This window comes from Nelusetta ayraudi, unplaced genomic scaffold (assembly GCF_046127955.1).
Source record: "Nelusetta ayraudi isolate G7.1 ecotype Tasmania unplaced genomic scaffold, CSIRO-AGI_Nayr_v1 ptg000033l, whole genome shotgun sequence".
Taxonomy (NCBI): Eukaryota; Metazoa; Chordata; class Actinopteri; order Tetraodontiformes; family Monacanthidae; genus Nelusetta; species Nelusetta ayraudi.
In genome coordinates, this window is record NW_027466083.1 from 7,992,501 (window position 1) to 8,004,541 (window position 12,041).

The following is a 12,041-nucleotide window of genomic DNA, read 5'->3' on the forward strand; positions in this document are numbered from 1 at the left end:
CACCACTCCTTCTTGACGGAGGCTTCGTCCTCTTGCACCTCCTGCGATGCAGTTGCAGTGGCGGCACCCCATTTTCTCTCAAAGTCTGAAGCTCCATTTATGGCCATAATAAGTTCTGAGAAAATGGGACTAAAAATACTCTCCACTACGGTTGCAGAGCGGCGTCCCTCAGAGACCTTCACACTCAAGTTCTCAAGTTGGGAAAAGTGAACCGAAGAAGAATAAGTGAAAATCAACCCTGAGCACTGGAGCAGTGGCGACGGAAAAATAGATGGATGGATAGATGGATGGATGGATGGACGGTTTGATGACTGCAGTTGTGTAGTGTGTGTGGAGGGACGTTGGTCCACGGAGAGGTTTGGCGTTTGTCTGAAAAGACCACCTCAGCTGTTGAAAGTCGCCCACACCACCCGGCCGCCCACAAGAACACATTGTCATTCCAAAGGTGCAGAGAAAAACTCTCTCCAGACGATAAGTGGTTGAGTGAAGACTCTGGCCTGGACGTGGGCAGGACATCAGAACTGTGTTTTTCACTTGACAAAAGCAATAAAAAATAAATAAATAAATAAACCAAAGCCTCAGTGGAGCTGCAGTTCTGGCACGGCTGAAGATTGATCCAACACTCCCAACACTCAACAATATTGTGCCTCTCTATCCCATCAGTGAGCTGCGCAGGATTTGCCTATTTGTGATGTCACAAAGGGCTGGACGCTTCACTGAAACGACTCCGAGCCGAAATGGCCTCCTCTCTATCTAATAGATGAGAGAGATACAAGAAGTAGTACTGCGGTGAGCGCAAATCCACGCACGCACATGCACACAAGTACACACTGAGGCTAAACAGGCTGCTCATCAGACGTTCGGAGAGAAGATCAAAGCAGCAGCCAACAGCTGAGACAGCGCCGAGAAGTTGCGATGCCTGATACGGAGACGGAATGAGAGATTTCCCCTTTTTTTTTCCTTTCAAAAATGGGGAATAAAAATGCTAAAAGATGTGCTGCCGCGCGATTCGACGGAGAGGAAGACATGGAATGAAAAGCCTGTGTCTCCAACCTCCGCCTGGGGAGGAAGACAGACAGTCAAACCACTCTGGATCTGGGGAGCTGTTTTTTCTACTGATAATGAATGGAACAACTCCTGCCAGTGGAGGAGAGGAGGAGGAGGCAGGACGTGGACGGCAGCAATGAAAACGAAACCACGAGAGCTCCTGGTTTTAGTCCAACACTGCAGGCAACAGCACAAATTACGATTGTTTGTTTCGACACCCGGATGTTTTGATGTATCTGCACATCTTCCGCGGAACCTCGTCTGAATCAGAACACAGCGGAGCAAGTCGCTTTAAGCACATCCAGCGTTTAGAAAGAATTAAAGGCTCTTCTTACCTTTAAAATGATGTTTTGAGGCCAAAATGTCACTTCCTGTTTTTCCCACCAATCCTTGGAGAATAAAGCAGCTGCAAAATGTGTGTGTGTGTGTGTGTGTGTGTGTGTGTGTGTGTGTGTGTGTGTGTGTGTGTGTGTGTGTGTGTGACTTCAATAACTTTTTTCCCCCCAACAAAAACATGTCTAACTTACATACATTTGTAAAAACAGGAGGAAGAGTTGAAAGGATGTGGGGTTTTGGAAGGCTTGGGGGCTTAAACCTGGTGTTAAAATGTGTGAAGAATGACATCTTGAGAAGTTGTTGTGGAGCACACATCCTGAGAGCCTCACACCTGAATCTCAGCTTCTAATTGGGATCAGAGATGATAATTGTCAGGGGGAGAAGAAGGAGGTCTCACTCTGCTCAGACACGCCATTATCCATCCGTCCAACCATTATCCAACAGTCCATCCATTCATCATTTTATTCATCAATCCCTCTATCCATCCATCCATCCATCCATTCATCCATCCATTCATCCAACCGTGCACAAGTGAATGCTGCAGTTTGGCACCCCCAACTGGCAACTTAACTTTCTTGATTTGAGAGCCATAACGGTCTTTGCGCGATTCACCTGCTCACTCTGTGACGTCACTAGGGAGGCTGTAGCCCCGCCCCAGCTGACACCCTGAATGAATTACCAGTTTAATATGGGATTTCCTTGTTGTTGTTGCTATTATCCAAGTTTAATGCTGCCAGAATCAATCACAGGAAGGTAAAACACACACACACACACACACACACACACACACACACACTCACTCACAGCCTGTGGCTGCTGTCGAGCTAAATGGGATTATTTCTGTTGAGGTGAGGGCCAAGTGCATCTTGATGCAAACAGATGAGGAGGGCAGATGCTGGGTTGCTTTTCAAAATAAAATGACATTATCTCAGTGTTCTCTGACTCACTGTAAGAGTTCTTTTGAAGAAACACAACAAGGATGTTTGTTTGTTTTTTTCATGTCCATTTTTTTCCTTGCCTGCCAATCACCAAAACACACCCGCACAGTGTGTCGATTCCACAGGAGTGCTACGCTCCTCCCTCTCCCACTCAGGGGGCAGCTAATAGGGCCGGACCACACGGTCTGATCACTGCAGCCTGTTTTGATAAACCCTGACCTTCACCTTCGCCCTCTCATCCACTGCAGCTCCAGCTCTCCCAAAGATACTCAGTGATACAGACAGGGGAAGAAACAAAAACATCCTAATCTGACAGGCGCTGAAAAGACAGGAAGCACTGCTGCAAGGCCAAATGAATGAACGTGATTTAGAACAACCCGTGAAGCCGACTGATGACGTTCCTCCCCTGGACCTGAATATTGCTCCCTTAAAAGTCAGAAGCCCTCAGGCTGTCCAGCTTCTGCAGCGGACTGTTGAAACGTCCTCCTGTTGTCAGGAGCCTCCGCTCGCTGTGCCGTGTTGTCATGTGGGGGGAAAGTTCTCGACAAAAAGCCAGAAAACCCTTTTGAAAAGCTGCCAGATAACCGTTGTCATGATCTTCACCCTCCAGTGATCGAGAGTTGTTTTCCTTTTTTCTTTTCCAGCCGGTAGCTTCCAATTGCTGATGTCTCCTCGATAGAGGCGCTCGGCGAAACTTGGTACGAATAACAAACATGTTGTGGTTATCTTATCTGCTGATGGCATGGAGCCTGACGCCTCCACTTCCTGGATTTATTATTTTTTACATCCACAGTTTGATATTGGAGGCAGCCAGCAGATGCTTTATTTTAATGCAGCAAGGAAACAAGGATTTCACAAAGGTTGTGCAGTGTGCCTGTCCAGCCTGTTAAAACGCTGATGCTGATTGCGAAGTGTGACCTTTGGCCTTCAATTGCTTTTTCCCTCACGTATAATGATGTAACTATGGAAGAATCTTGGGGTATCTTCAAGATGGTGGTCTGCTGTGTGATATGACGGAATCTCATCAGTATTTTAACCTCAATTTAAGAATTTTAACTGTTCAGAAAAAATGAAATAGTTAAAATTCTTCTCATAGCTGCCATGTGTGCCTGTGCGTTACTACTGATCTTCAAGTGTCTTATTTCTTGGATGTGCCGTCAGCCTCTTTAAAATGCTGCAGGTCAGACATCCAGGTGGGATGGCCCACACTTGAACACCCTGTCTGGTCCGCATTTCATCACATCCTGTGTCTTCTATCCGCAACCGACCCTGAAAGACAGACACAAAGCAAGACCCTCTCTCTGAACACATCTTTCTGTCTGGAAAACCTCCCCAGCTGCGTTCTTTTGTTTTTATTGACAGGTCTGTAGATGAGACACAGAGGCTGTTTACCTTCCCTTTGCTTTTTCTGGGAAATTCTGGATAATCGCGCCACATATGGTTTCCACGAGCCTAACAATAAAAATATATTGTATATAATATAATCCGTCCAGGGATATCAAAGTGCTGGGAGTTTTCTGCAGTGCAAACCCCTCTTGATTGTGGCCAAATCTGTTCAGATTTCACTGCAAAATTCCTCTCATCTTATTGCTGCTAAGACACTCTTGATGGGGAACTGTGGTCATTGAACACTGACTTGTGCTTTTCACTGTACGTGGTGGCAGTCTGATCTTATTCAACGTCTTGAGGCACGCAACAGAAAATCTGACAGCTGCACATGCAGGCTACGACTAATTCGACTCTCTATTCGTGGGAGCATACTGCCTCCTTGTGGCCAACCATATTCTGTCCTGCCGCTATTTAAGTGCTCTTTAGTATTATTAAAAATGTCCATTTAGGTTTAAACACTGCTGATCTTTCACCTGGAGGTCAGAGACCTCCATCTTTATTTAGGACAAATGCATTAGCTTAATCCAAAAAGCCCTGTGAACAGGAACTGTAAGCTTATTAACTGTGCGTTTGGCTCAGCGTGCGGCTGCCTGATACCTGCACTTTGTTCTTAGTCTAATCAAATATACTAAAAAAAATAATAATAACACAGACTACCTTTACGTATATAATTTGTGCTTTATTGGCAAAAACAAAAGATTGTACAACCTCTACCGACGATTGCAAGAGCAACGCTGCTGACCCACAGACTGATTGAGTGACAGTGCAAATCATGCGCTACTCACAAGAAAACACAAACAGCTGGCTGAATGCGCCGTGACGGACGCGGCGGCTGCGGCATTTCCACTGAAGGCATGAGACAGAGGGAAAAGCAACACGTGGCCTTGAACAGAGTCACGAGTGAGAGAAAAACAGCGGTGCGAGGTTGATTTTTTTTTGTGGCGTCGGCTGGGAAACGTCAGGCCACAGAGAGCGTGCAAAACATTCTGGTGCTACCGTTCTGAAATTCTCTGCGCGAGGGGAAACACAGCCATTAGAAGCGGAGAACATAAATGATTTATCGAGACTTCATCGAAGTCATAAAAAGGGGGTGGGTGGGTTTCTGCATAGCAAAATCTGGAAGAGAAAATAGGCCAAGAGGACGCACCGTCGTAGAGCAATAAGAGCTGGCAAACACAGGAAAGGTTCGAGGACAAAAGTTACTCCCAAACTATACCTTGGTACTTTCAGACAGTAAACTTGTGTTTACCTTAATGGCAAATGTGCAGCTTAGATATTTTGACGTCAAATAATGAGGAAAGACAAAGGAAAGACACTCAAACTACATGTGGTAACTGAACGCGTGACTTCACGTCGTCTCAGTTATTTGCCCCCCCCCATTCTGTATTCTTTTCAATGTTACATCTCAAGAGATGTTCTTAGTTGTTCTGCACAGTGCATTGACTGTTTCAACATACACTCTCCCAAGAGTGTTTTTGTTTTTCTGCACACCCCAATGAGATGCAAAAGTGTTTGTGACAAAAGTGCTCTGAAAAGCAAAAGCATTTGTGTTAGTTCACATCTTGGCAAACTGTGGACAGAAAATAATATCTATATATATATATATGTATGTATGTGCAAACACACATGATCTCAGGCTTGAATAACCAAGTTTGATTCAGTAAGAAATGATTTGTTTTTGTTTGAAATCAAAATAATGGCAAATAAAGTCTTACTATTAAGGAACATAGAAAACAAATTAAGACAATATGAGGACAGTAAGGCTAAAACTCCCAAAAAGACACAGAGGTAAACCCTCAAATAAAAACAACACATTGACTCCCAAGAAAATGTTAAGTTAGAAAAAAATAAAGACAATTTTCAAATTATATCAATGACCAAAAAAAACAAACCAAAAAACAGAAAACACTTTAAACATCAAGAGGACATTACGACCCTCGGTCTCCAGTTGTTATCAAAGCATTAATCAAGCTCCATGACAAAAGCAAAGCATCTCAGCCAGCCTGCTAGCCAGCCAGCTTCTGGGTGTGCCGATCAAAAGATGTAGTCTTTGGTCATTTTGAGGGACGGCATGGCCTCGTTGACGTTCTGGTCCAGGCGGTGATATTGCACCGTGTTGCGGGAGCACAGACCGTCTTTCCAGCGCCGACTCTGAGCCAGCAGCAAGATCTTCCGAGAAAAAAGAAAGGAAGAATGATTCAAAAAAGGAGAAGAAGTGCTGACTGTTATCAAATTAATCTGAAGGGTGTACAAGTAGAATGAAGTCTGGGCTGACAGGTGAGCAGAGAAGATGAAAGACGACAGGAGTCTTTCAGCCGGCAGCGAAACCTGAATTTACATGAGCTGAAAATATGTTTTACAAAAATCTTCCTCCGCAGATCTACAAGAAACATAACTTCTCCTGAATGTAATAAGTCAGTGCTGCCTCGAGTTTATACGATAAACTGAGGAGCGCTTTTAACATGAAATAGTGACGAGCATGTGATGGAACCTTTCCAAATACTTTTATAGGGCTGTGACACAAGAACATCAACATCATCAACATCATCATCATCATCCAGAGACTCGGGTCACATGACTTGACTCGAGTTGCAAATTTATTTTGAAACATGACTGAGTGATTTCACAGTGCAATGCACGCTGCACGCAGACCAACAGCGGTCAACAGATCAACTCGTGAGCAGCAGTCATGGAGGCGGTGAGACCGAGAATAATTCAATTTGGGTTTAAGGATGGTGTTGTCGATGGCGCTCTGAAGAAGGGAACAGCAGCATGCAAGGCCTGCAGCTCTAAAATCAGTGACACAACCACCACAACTTCCAACTTCATCCGTCGCTACAAAACCCACAAAGAAAGGTAAGCTACGTGAATGCACCTTCTTAGCTAACTGTTATGGCTGTTAGAAAGCTAACGTTTGCTAATACTAACATAGCTTAACGTTAACGTGGCTAGAAAGCTAAGTAAGGTATGTCTTCTCAATAAAATGTACAGTAAAAGTGTCTTTAGCAAACTCATTGGTCAAATTGGTCAAACGTTTGCTGGAAAGCTAATGTTTGCTGATGTAAATGCTAATATTAAGCCATGTTAAGTTTAAGATATGCATAACATCAACGTAACCTCATATAAAGTGATTCACATTTAATGTGGAAACTGGTGTAGATGATCGGATTTTTATGACTTGACTGGTGACTTGCTTGACCTGAGCAATGACTTGACTTGCTTGATTCTCACCTCAGTGACTTGGGACTTGCACATGTGTGACTTACTCTCACCTCTGTCATCGTCATCATCATCATCATCAACACTCACCTTCCTCTTGTTGTGGTAGGTGATGTAGACAATGGCCACCAAGAAGGCCAAGATGACCAGGTGGAAGAAGAAGTGCGAGTCCTCGTCCTCTGAGTTGTAGCTCTCGGCTCCTTTGTAGCGGTTCCCCTCCAGCTCGTCAGGGGGCGGCAGCCTGCTCTCGGTCTGCAGCTTGACCTCCTCCAGGTTTTCGTACATGGTGTCCGTTCCGTCGTCGTCGTCGTAGTCGTCCTCCTCCTCGTCCCCCTCCTCCTCCACTTCTTCGTTGTTGAAGCTCTCCATGGCGACATGGGTCTCCGCGGCCCTGTCTGTGCTGGGCAGCAGGCCCGGCTCGATGTACTGGTCTGTGGATGGGATCAGCGTCTGGGACAATTTGGGGTCAAGGGTCACGCTCTCCAGTTCTTCCGTTACACGTTTGACTGGTGCAGGAGTTTTGGAGGCGGTGGGCGGAGCCTCTGTCGAGGTAGCTGCGACCGCTTCGGAAGCAGCGGGTTTCTCTGTGGGCTCGGGCTCGCTCGGGTCTGCTGGTGTCGCAGGTTTCTGCGACGGATCGCCCTGGGCGGTGGCATCAACCTTGGTGCTGACAGAGGCTGGCAGTGGATCAGGTGGAGCGCTGTTCTTTGTTTGGCCCGTGGCTGCTGCCGTCGTGTTGTCACTGGCGGCAGGAGGTGCAGGTTCCTTGGCATCCGGTGAGACAGGACTTTCGCCGGGCAAAGACGGCATGCTGTTAGTTGTTGGCTTGGACGCGGTGGTCAGGCTGACATTTTGAGCTTTTTCTGACGCTGTGATATGAGAGGAGATAGAGAAACAACAAATATTAGGATGCAAAAGAAACAAGATTGAATAAGCCAAATACTAAACCCGAGCCGAAGGATGATCTTCCCTTTGAAAGCAGCAAACACTTTGTATAATATTACAAATTATCTTGTCATATACATATAGTGATAAAGTACATATACATACTATTCCAACATACTGTTACATACTATATACTACAACATACATACATACTAGAAGAAGAAGAAGAAGACCTTTATTGATCCCACGATGGGGAAATTTGCATAATTACAGCAACAACAAAAAAGGCTACAGTGCAAAAGGTCAAGAATTATATTATCTGAAGCAAGATATTTACATATCAAACATTTGAATTTACATGTGCTACATGCTCAGCTCTTCCTGCTTGGTGTGGACGTAAGTTGTGCAGATATTCTTGTCTAATAATAAACGACTCTATGACTGAAGTGATCGTTTCAGCGTCCATATTTTCTCTGCTAGGACAGTGTTTTGATACAAGTCAACAGTATGAAACCAAATCATTCTAAGCCCTATTAAAATGTCTCGCAAAAATACAAAACAACAACACAGTCGGTACACAAAGTAAAATATATTTCCGGGGACACGGAAGGCACAAAGACATCCAGGGACCTTCGGTCCGCCTTGTGGCCGTAACTCAGCCCGCGCTGGGTCCGTACGAAGCTGGATTAGCCGCTAAACAGCTGCTAAAGGGTGAAGCCTTCACGACGGTAAGTGTTTAAATTGTGCCCGTTTCGGAAAGTTTGCCGTTTACTCTTCACTCCCGCACTGGCAAACTGAGGAAGTGAGGCTCAGCAGTGTGACCCTGGGCGGGGGCGTGTACCGGCAAGGCTGGGGATGGAGTGAAGTGCAAAAGAGTGTTTTCGCGGGATGCAGTAAATACGAGGAAACGAGCCGCAAGACATGCAAATCTAAAAAGCTTTCAGCGTGGAAAATCGTGCGTTGCTGCTCTGGAGGGGCCAGATATCAAATACAAAAGCCCGAAAATTAGTATAATAGGTCACCTTTAAGTGTGCAATATTTGGAGATTTTGACGAAGAAACAGCGACATCTAGTGGTTACATTTTAGATTGAAGCGTCTTTCACTCTCTCTCCCCCTCCTGAGTTTGCCAGTGAGCTACGGTGGCCTGCGCACCAAACCTAGCCACCTCGTAGGCCTTCTTCTTCATTGGTTTATTTGGAGACGCGAGCAGTCACCATATTATGAAACGCCCTATCAGGCGGACTGGATTGTCCACACCGGGCTTCCTTAAAAATACCAAGCTTAAAATCATAAACCAAGCCAAATATTACACACTGGACCTGTGAGGAAGCAGAAAAAAACACAGTGGACCATCATACATGAGAAAGCATTCAGTAAGTACGTATCAAATACTTTCCACATCATATTATTATTATCATCATTATTATTAGCCGTTGTGACTCATACATGTATTACGGAGGAGCCATTCCAGCCTCATAGGGCTCAATGACACACCAGAATTCTCAACAATCTACTCAGCTAAATAACTTCGCGAATGTGGTCATAGGTCAACACGCCCTGCTGGATCTGGCCAGCTAGGTTGAGTAAATGGCACCATTTAAAGCCACCAGTGTCAACATTATCCCATCCTGAGGGACGCTGAGGCGTTGTTTAGCAAGGGCAGGGAGGAGAACAGTGGGGACTTGAGGCCCCGACCAAGATGCTCCCAGGAGAAGAAAGGGACCATTCATACACAGGGCCATGGATGGCATAAATGGGATCTGAATAAGAGGTCCTTTTAGAAACAGCCAACGCAGTGCTATAGGAGCAGTACGGGTAGGATATTCAGTCAAAAGCAAAGGTAAACTTGTATATACATAAACACACATAATGTATGTCCTTCTCTACATAGCACGTATTCATTATTTTATACCTGTGTGCCGCTATTTTATTTTATTTATTTATTTTTATTTATCAGTGTGCTGCTATTTTTTTAAATCTGTGTGCTTAAATTTCTTTTTCCATCTGTGTGTGCTGCTACTGCTGCTGGAAGTCTTAATTTCCCTGAGGGAGTCATCCCAAAGGGATCAATAAAGTCTCTATCTATCTATCTATCTATCTATCTATCTATCGTATTTGATCCTGCACAACTTCACGACTGGCTTTGTAAACGGTACATACGTTTTGGAGAACAGGAGGGTTCTCACAGTACCATTCAAAGCTGACGGGATGATAACAACAAGAACAAAACTGTCTCATCAGTGAGGTTATTCTGAGGCGGAATGTTGAGGAGAACTTCTCATTTCTAATCTCGCATGACCATGAAGGCTCGCGTGTCTAACGGTCACAACCAAGCATGACCTGCCAAGCGGCTTGCGCCTGTGCGTATAACACAGTGTCGCTGGTGGCAGGGCGTTGATTCTCTGAATAGCAAACAGGCCGGGGACTTCAGCTCTCCCTGGACGCAGCGACGTAACCTGATAGCTGCTGAACACCCAGGGGCACGACCTTTACACTTACACCTGGCTTCAGCAGAGGACACGCACGCACACGACAGGCAAAGACATGCACACTGCTGCCCTGAGGCCAGGGAACTACACACATCCAAAGTCCATTGAGGCGAGACAGAGCCTCCCATTCAGGGCAGTTTTACGGCCCCCAGCTCAGAGATGGCCAACTTCAAACGGGGAGAGGTTCTTAATAGGGCACTGCTCGAGTGACAAGGACTTAATTGACGGCTCGGTTATACGGCTGAAACATCTGGAGCGCGTCGCTTTATCTGATCTCCATAAATCAGCTGTGGGAGCTCCCGCAGGCTGTCGCCAAGCCAGGCCCCTTTACGCCGATGAGTGTTTAACGGTTCTTCTCCAGGTAGGTCGAAGGAGGCCGGATTTAGGAGGGGGGGAAAATATGGAGATAAATCAGGAATCCTACCCGAAATTTCTTAAATACGAATTAGCACGTACACTTCCGTTTAAACTTTGCTTTCAAGTGATGAAAATAAATACCGACACTACAGTGCTTATTTTCCACTCCTGGGTTTGAGAGCCACTCCGCGGTCTTCCAGCCACTCCACGGTCAACATAACATAACGGGGAGTTTTGTTGCCCGTCAACCGTCGCTCACACATGACGACGCCGCCGCCGCCGCCGCCGTTGACGTTAGCGTTAAGACACCAGCCGACAGCAGCTAGCCGAGTAGCCGTCCACCTGAGTTCAAACACACTTCCCATTAGCGATATTTAACGATGAAAAGTTGCCTACCTGGGCCGTTGCCATTCGCTGGCGCTGACAGACAGCCGCTGACGAGAAGCTGAAGACAGAGGACCAGGAGAAGGGCGCTCGCACCTCTTGCGCTTCGCTCCATCGTCCTGCTGGTCGCCATGTTGGTGCGGCCGAGACTCAGGGGGCGTGGCCTGGGTGGCCCGCGAGACCTGGCGTAGCCGTCGTAAAGAGGCTTGATTGGGCGCGTGCGTCGAGTACGTGCCTGAATCAAGGCGGTCACGTGAGATCTGTCGCGTCCCTGTGTGCCCTGAGAAAATACTCTTTCTCCCTTTAGTGTCGTTAGTGTTGTTGGTGTTGTATGGAAACGCATTGCTGCCATACTGCAAAAAAAAAATATATATATATATATATATTTATATATATATATATATATATATATATATAGTGCTTAGTATCGCGTAAGAGCGTGATACTAGTGTGGCAGCAATGAAAACTACCTACATATACTGTGTTTTCCCTTCTGATGCCTGATATGAGCTACTGTGTAGAAATTTAGGGAAACATCTACAAAACGAATTTAAATTCATTAATTTAACTAAAAAAAAAATTTAAAAAAAAAACAGCGATCAGAATTATAAATAATGGACTCAAACCGTGTAATTCTTTTGGAATTTAGAACGATTTTAAAGCGTAAAATAATGAAAGACTATATTGCAAACGAAATGTAAATGAGAATTCAAAAAGGTGAACGTCAGTGTAAATCGTTTTTCCTTATTATTATTGTTCTGGGTTATCCGTGATTATTTAAGTTTATGGATGCTACAGGATCGGCAGAAATAAGCCTTGGGCTTCGGCCTACTCCTTTTTTTGGTTACATATTGTGATCTTTTAAGTTAAACATTGTCCTTTTATTTCTGCTTTGATGTAACCAAAGTCGTTCATGCATTCATTAATGTGCTTCTGTAGTGCTGACATTAAGAACATTTAATATTAATAATTGTAATGTCACATTACTATCTCTTT

The 12,041-nt window shown here is 45.1% G+C and overlaps 1 protein-coding gene across 1 annotated transcript; it reads right to left on the reverse strand.

The window, feature by feature from the left end:
• Positions 1-4,368: 4,368 nt before the first annotated feature.
• Positions 4,369-11,392, reverse strand: cunh5orf15 (chromosome unknown C5orf15 homolog). The gene is made up of 3 exons (XM_076032119.1): positions 11,058-11,392; positions 7,020-7,798; positions 4,369-5,879 (listed from the first exon to the last, which is right to left on the reverse strand). Exons 1-3 carry the CDS (start codon positions 11,386-11,388, stop codon positions 5,745-5,747), a joined length of 1,245 nt encoding a protein of 414 aa, XP_075888234.1. The 5' UTR covers positions 11,389-11,392; the 3' UTR covers positions 4,369-5,744.
• Between the last annotated feature and the right edge of the window lie 649 nt (positions 11,393-12,041).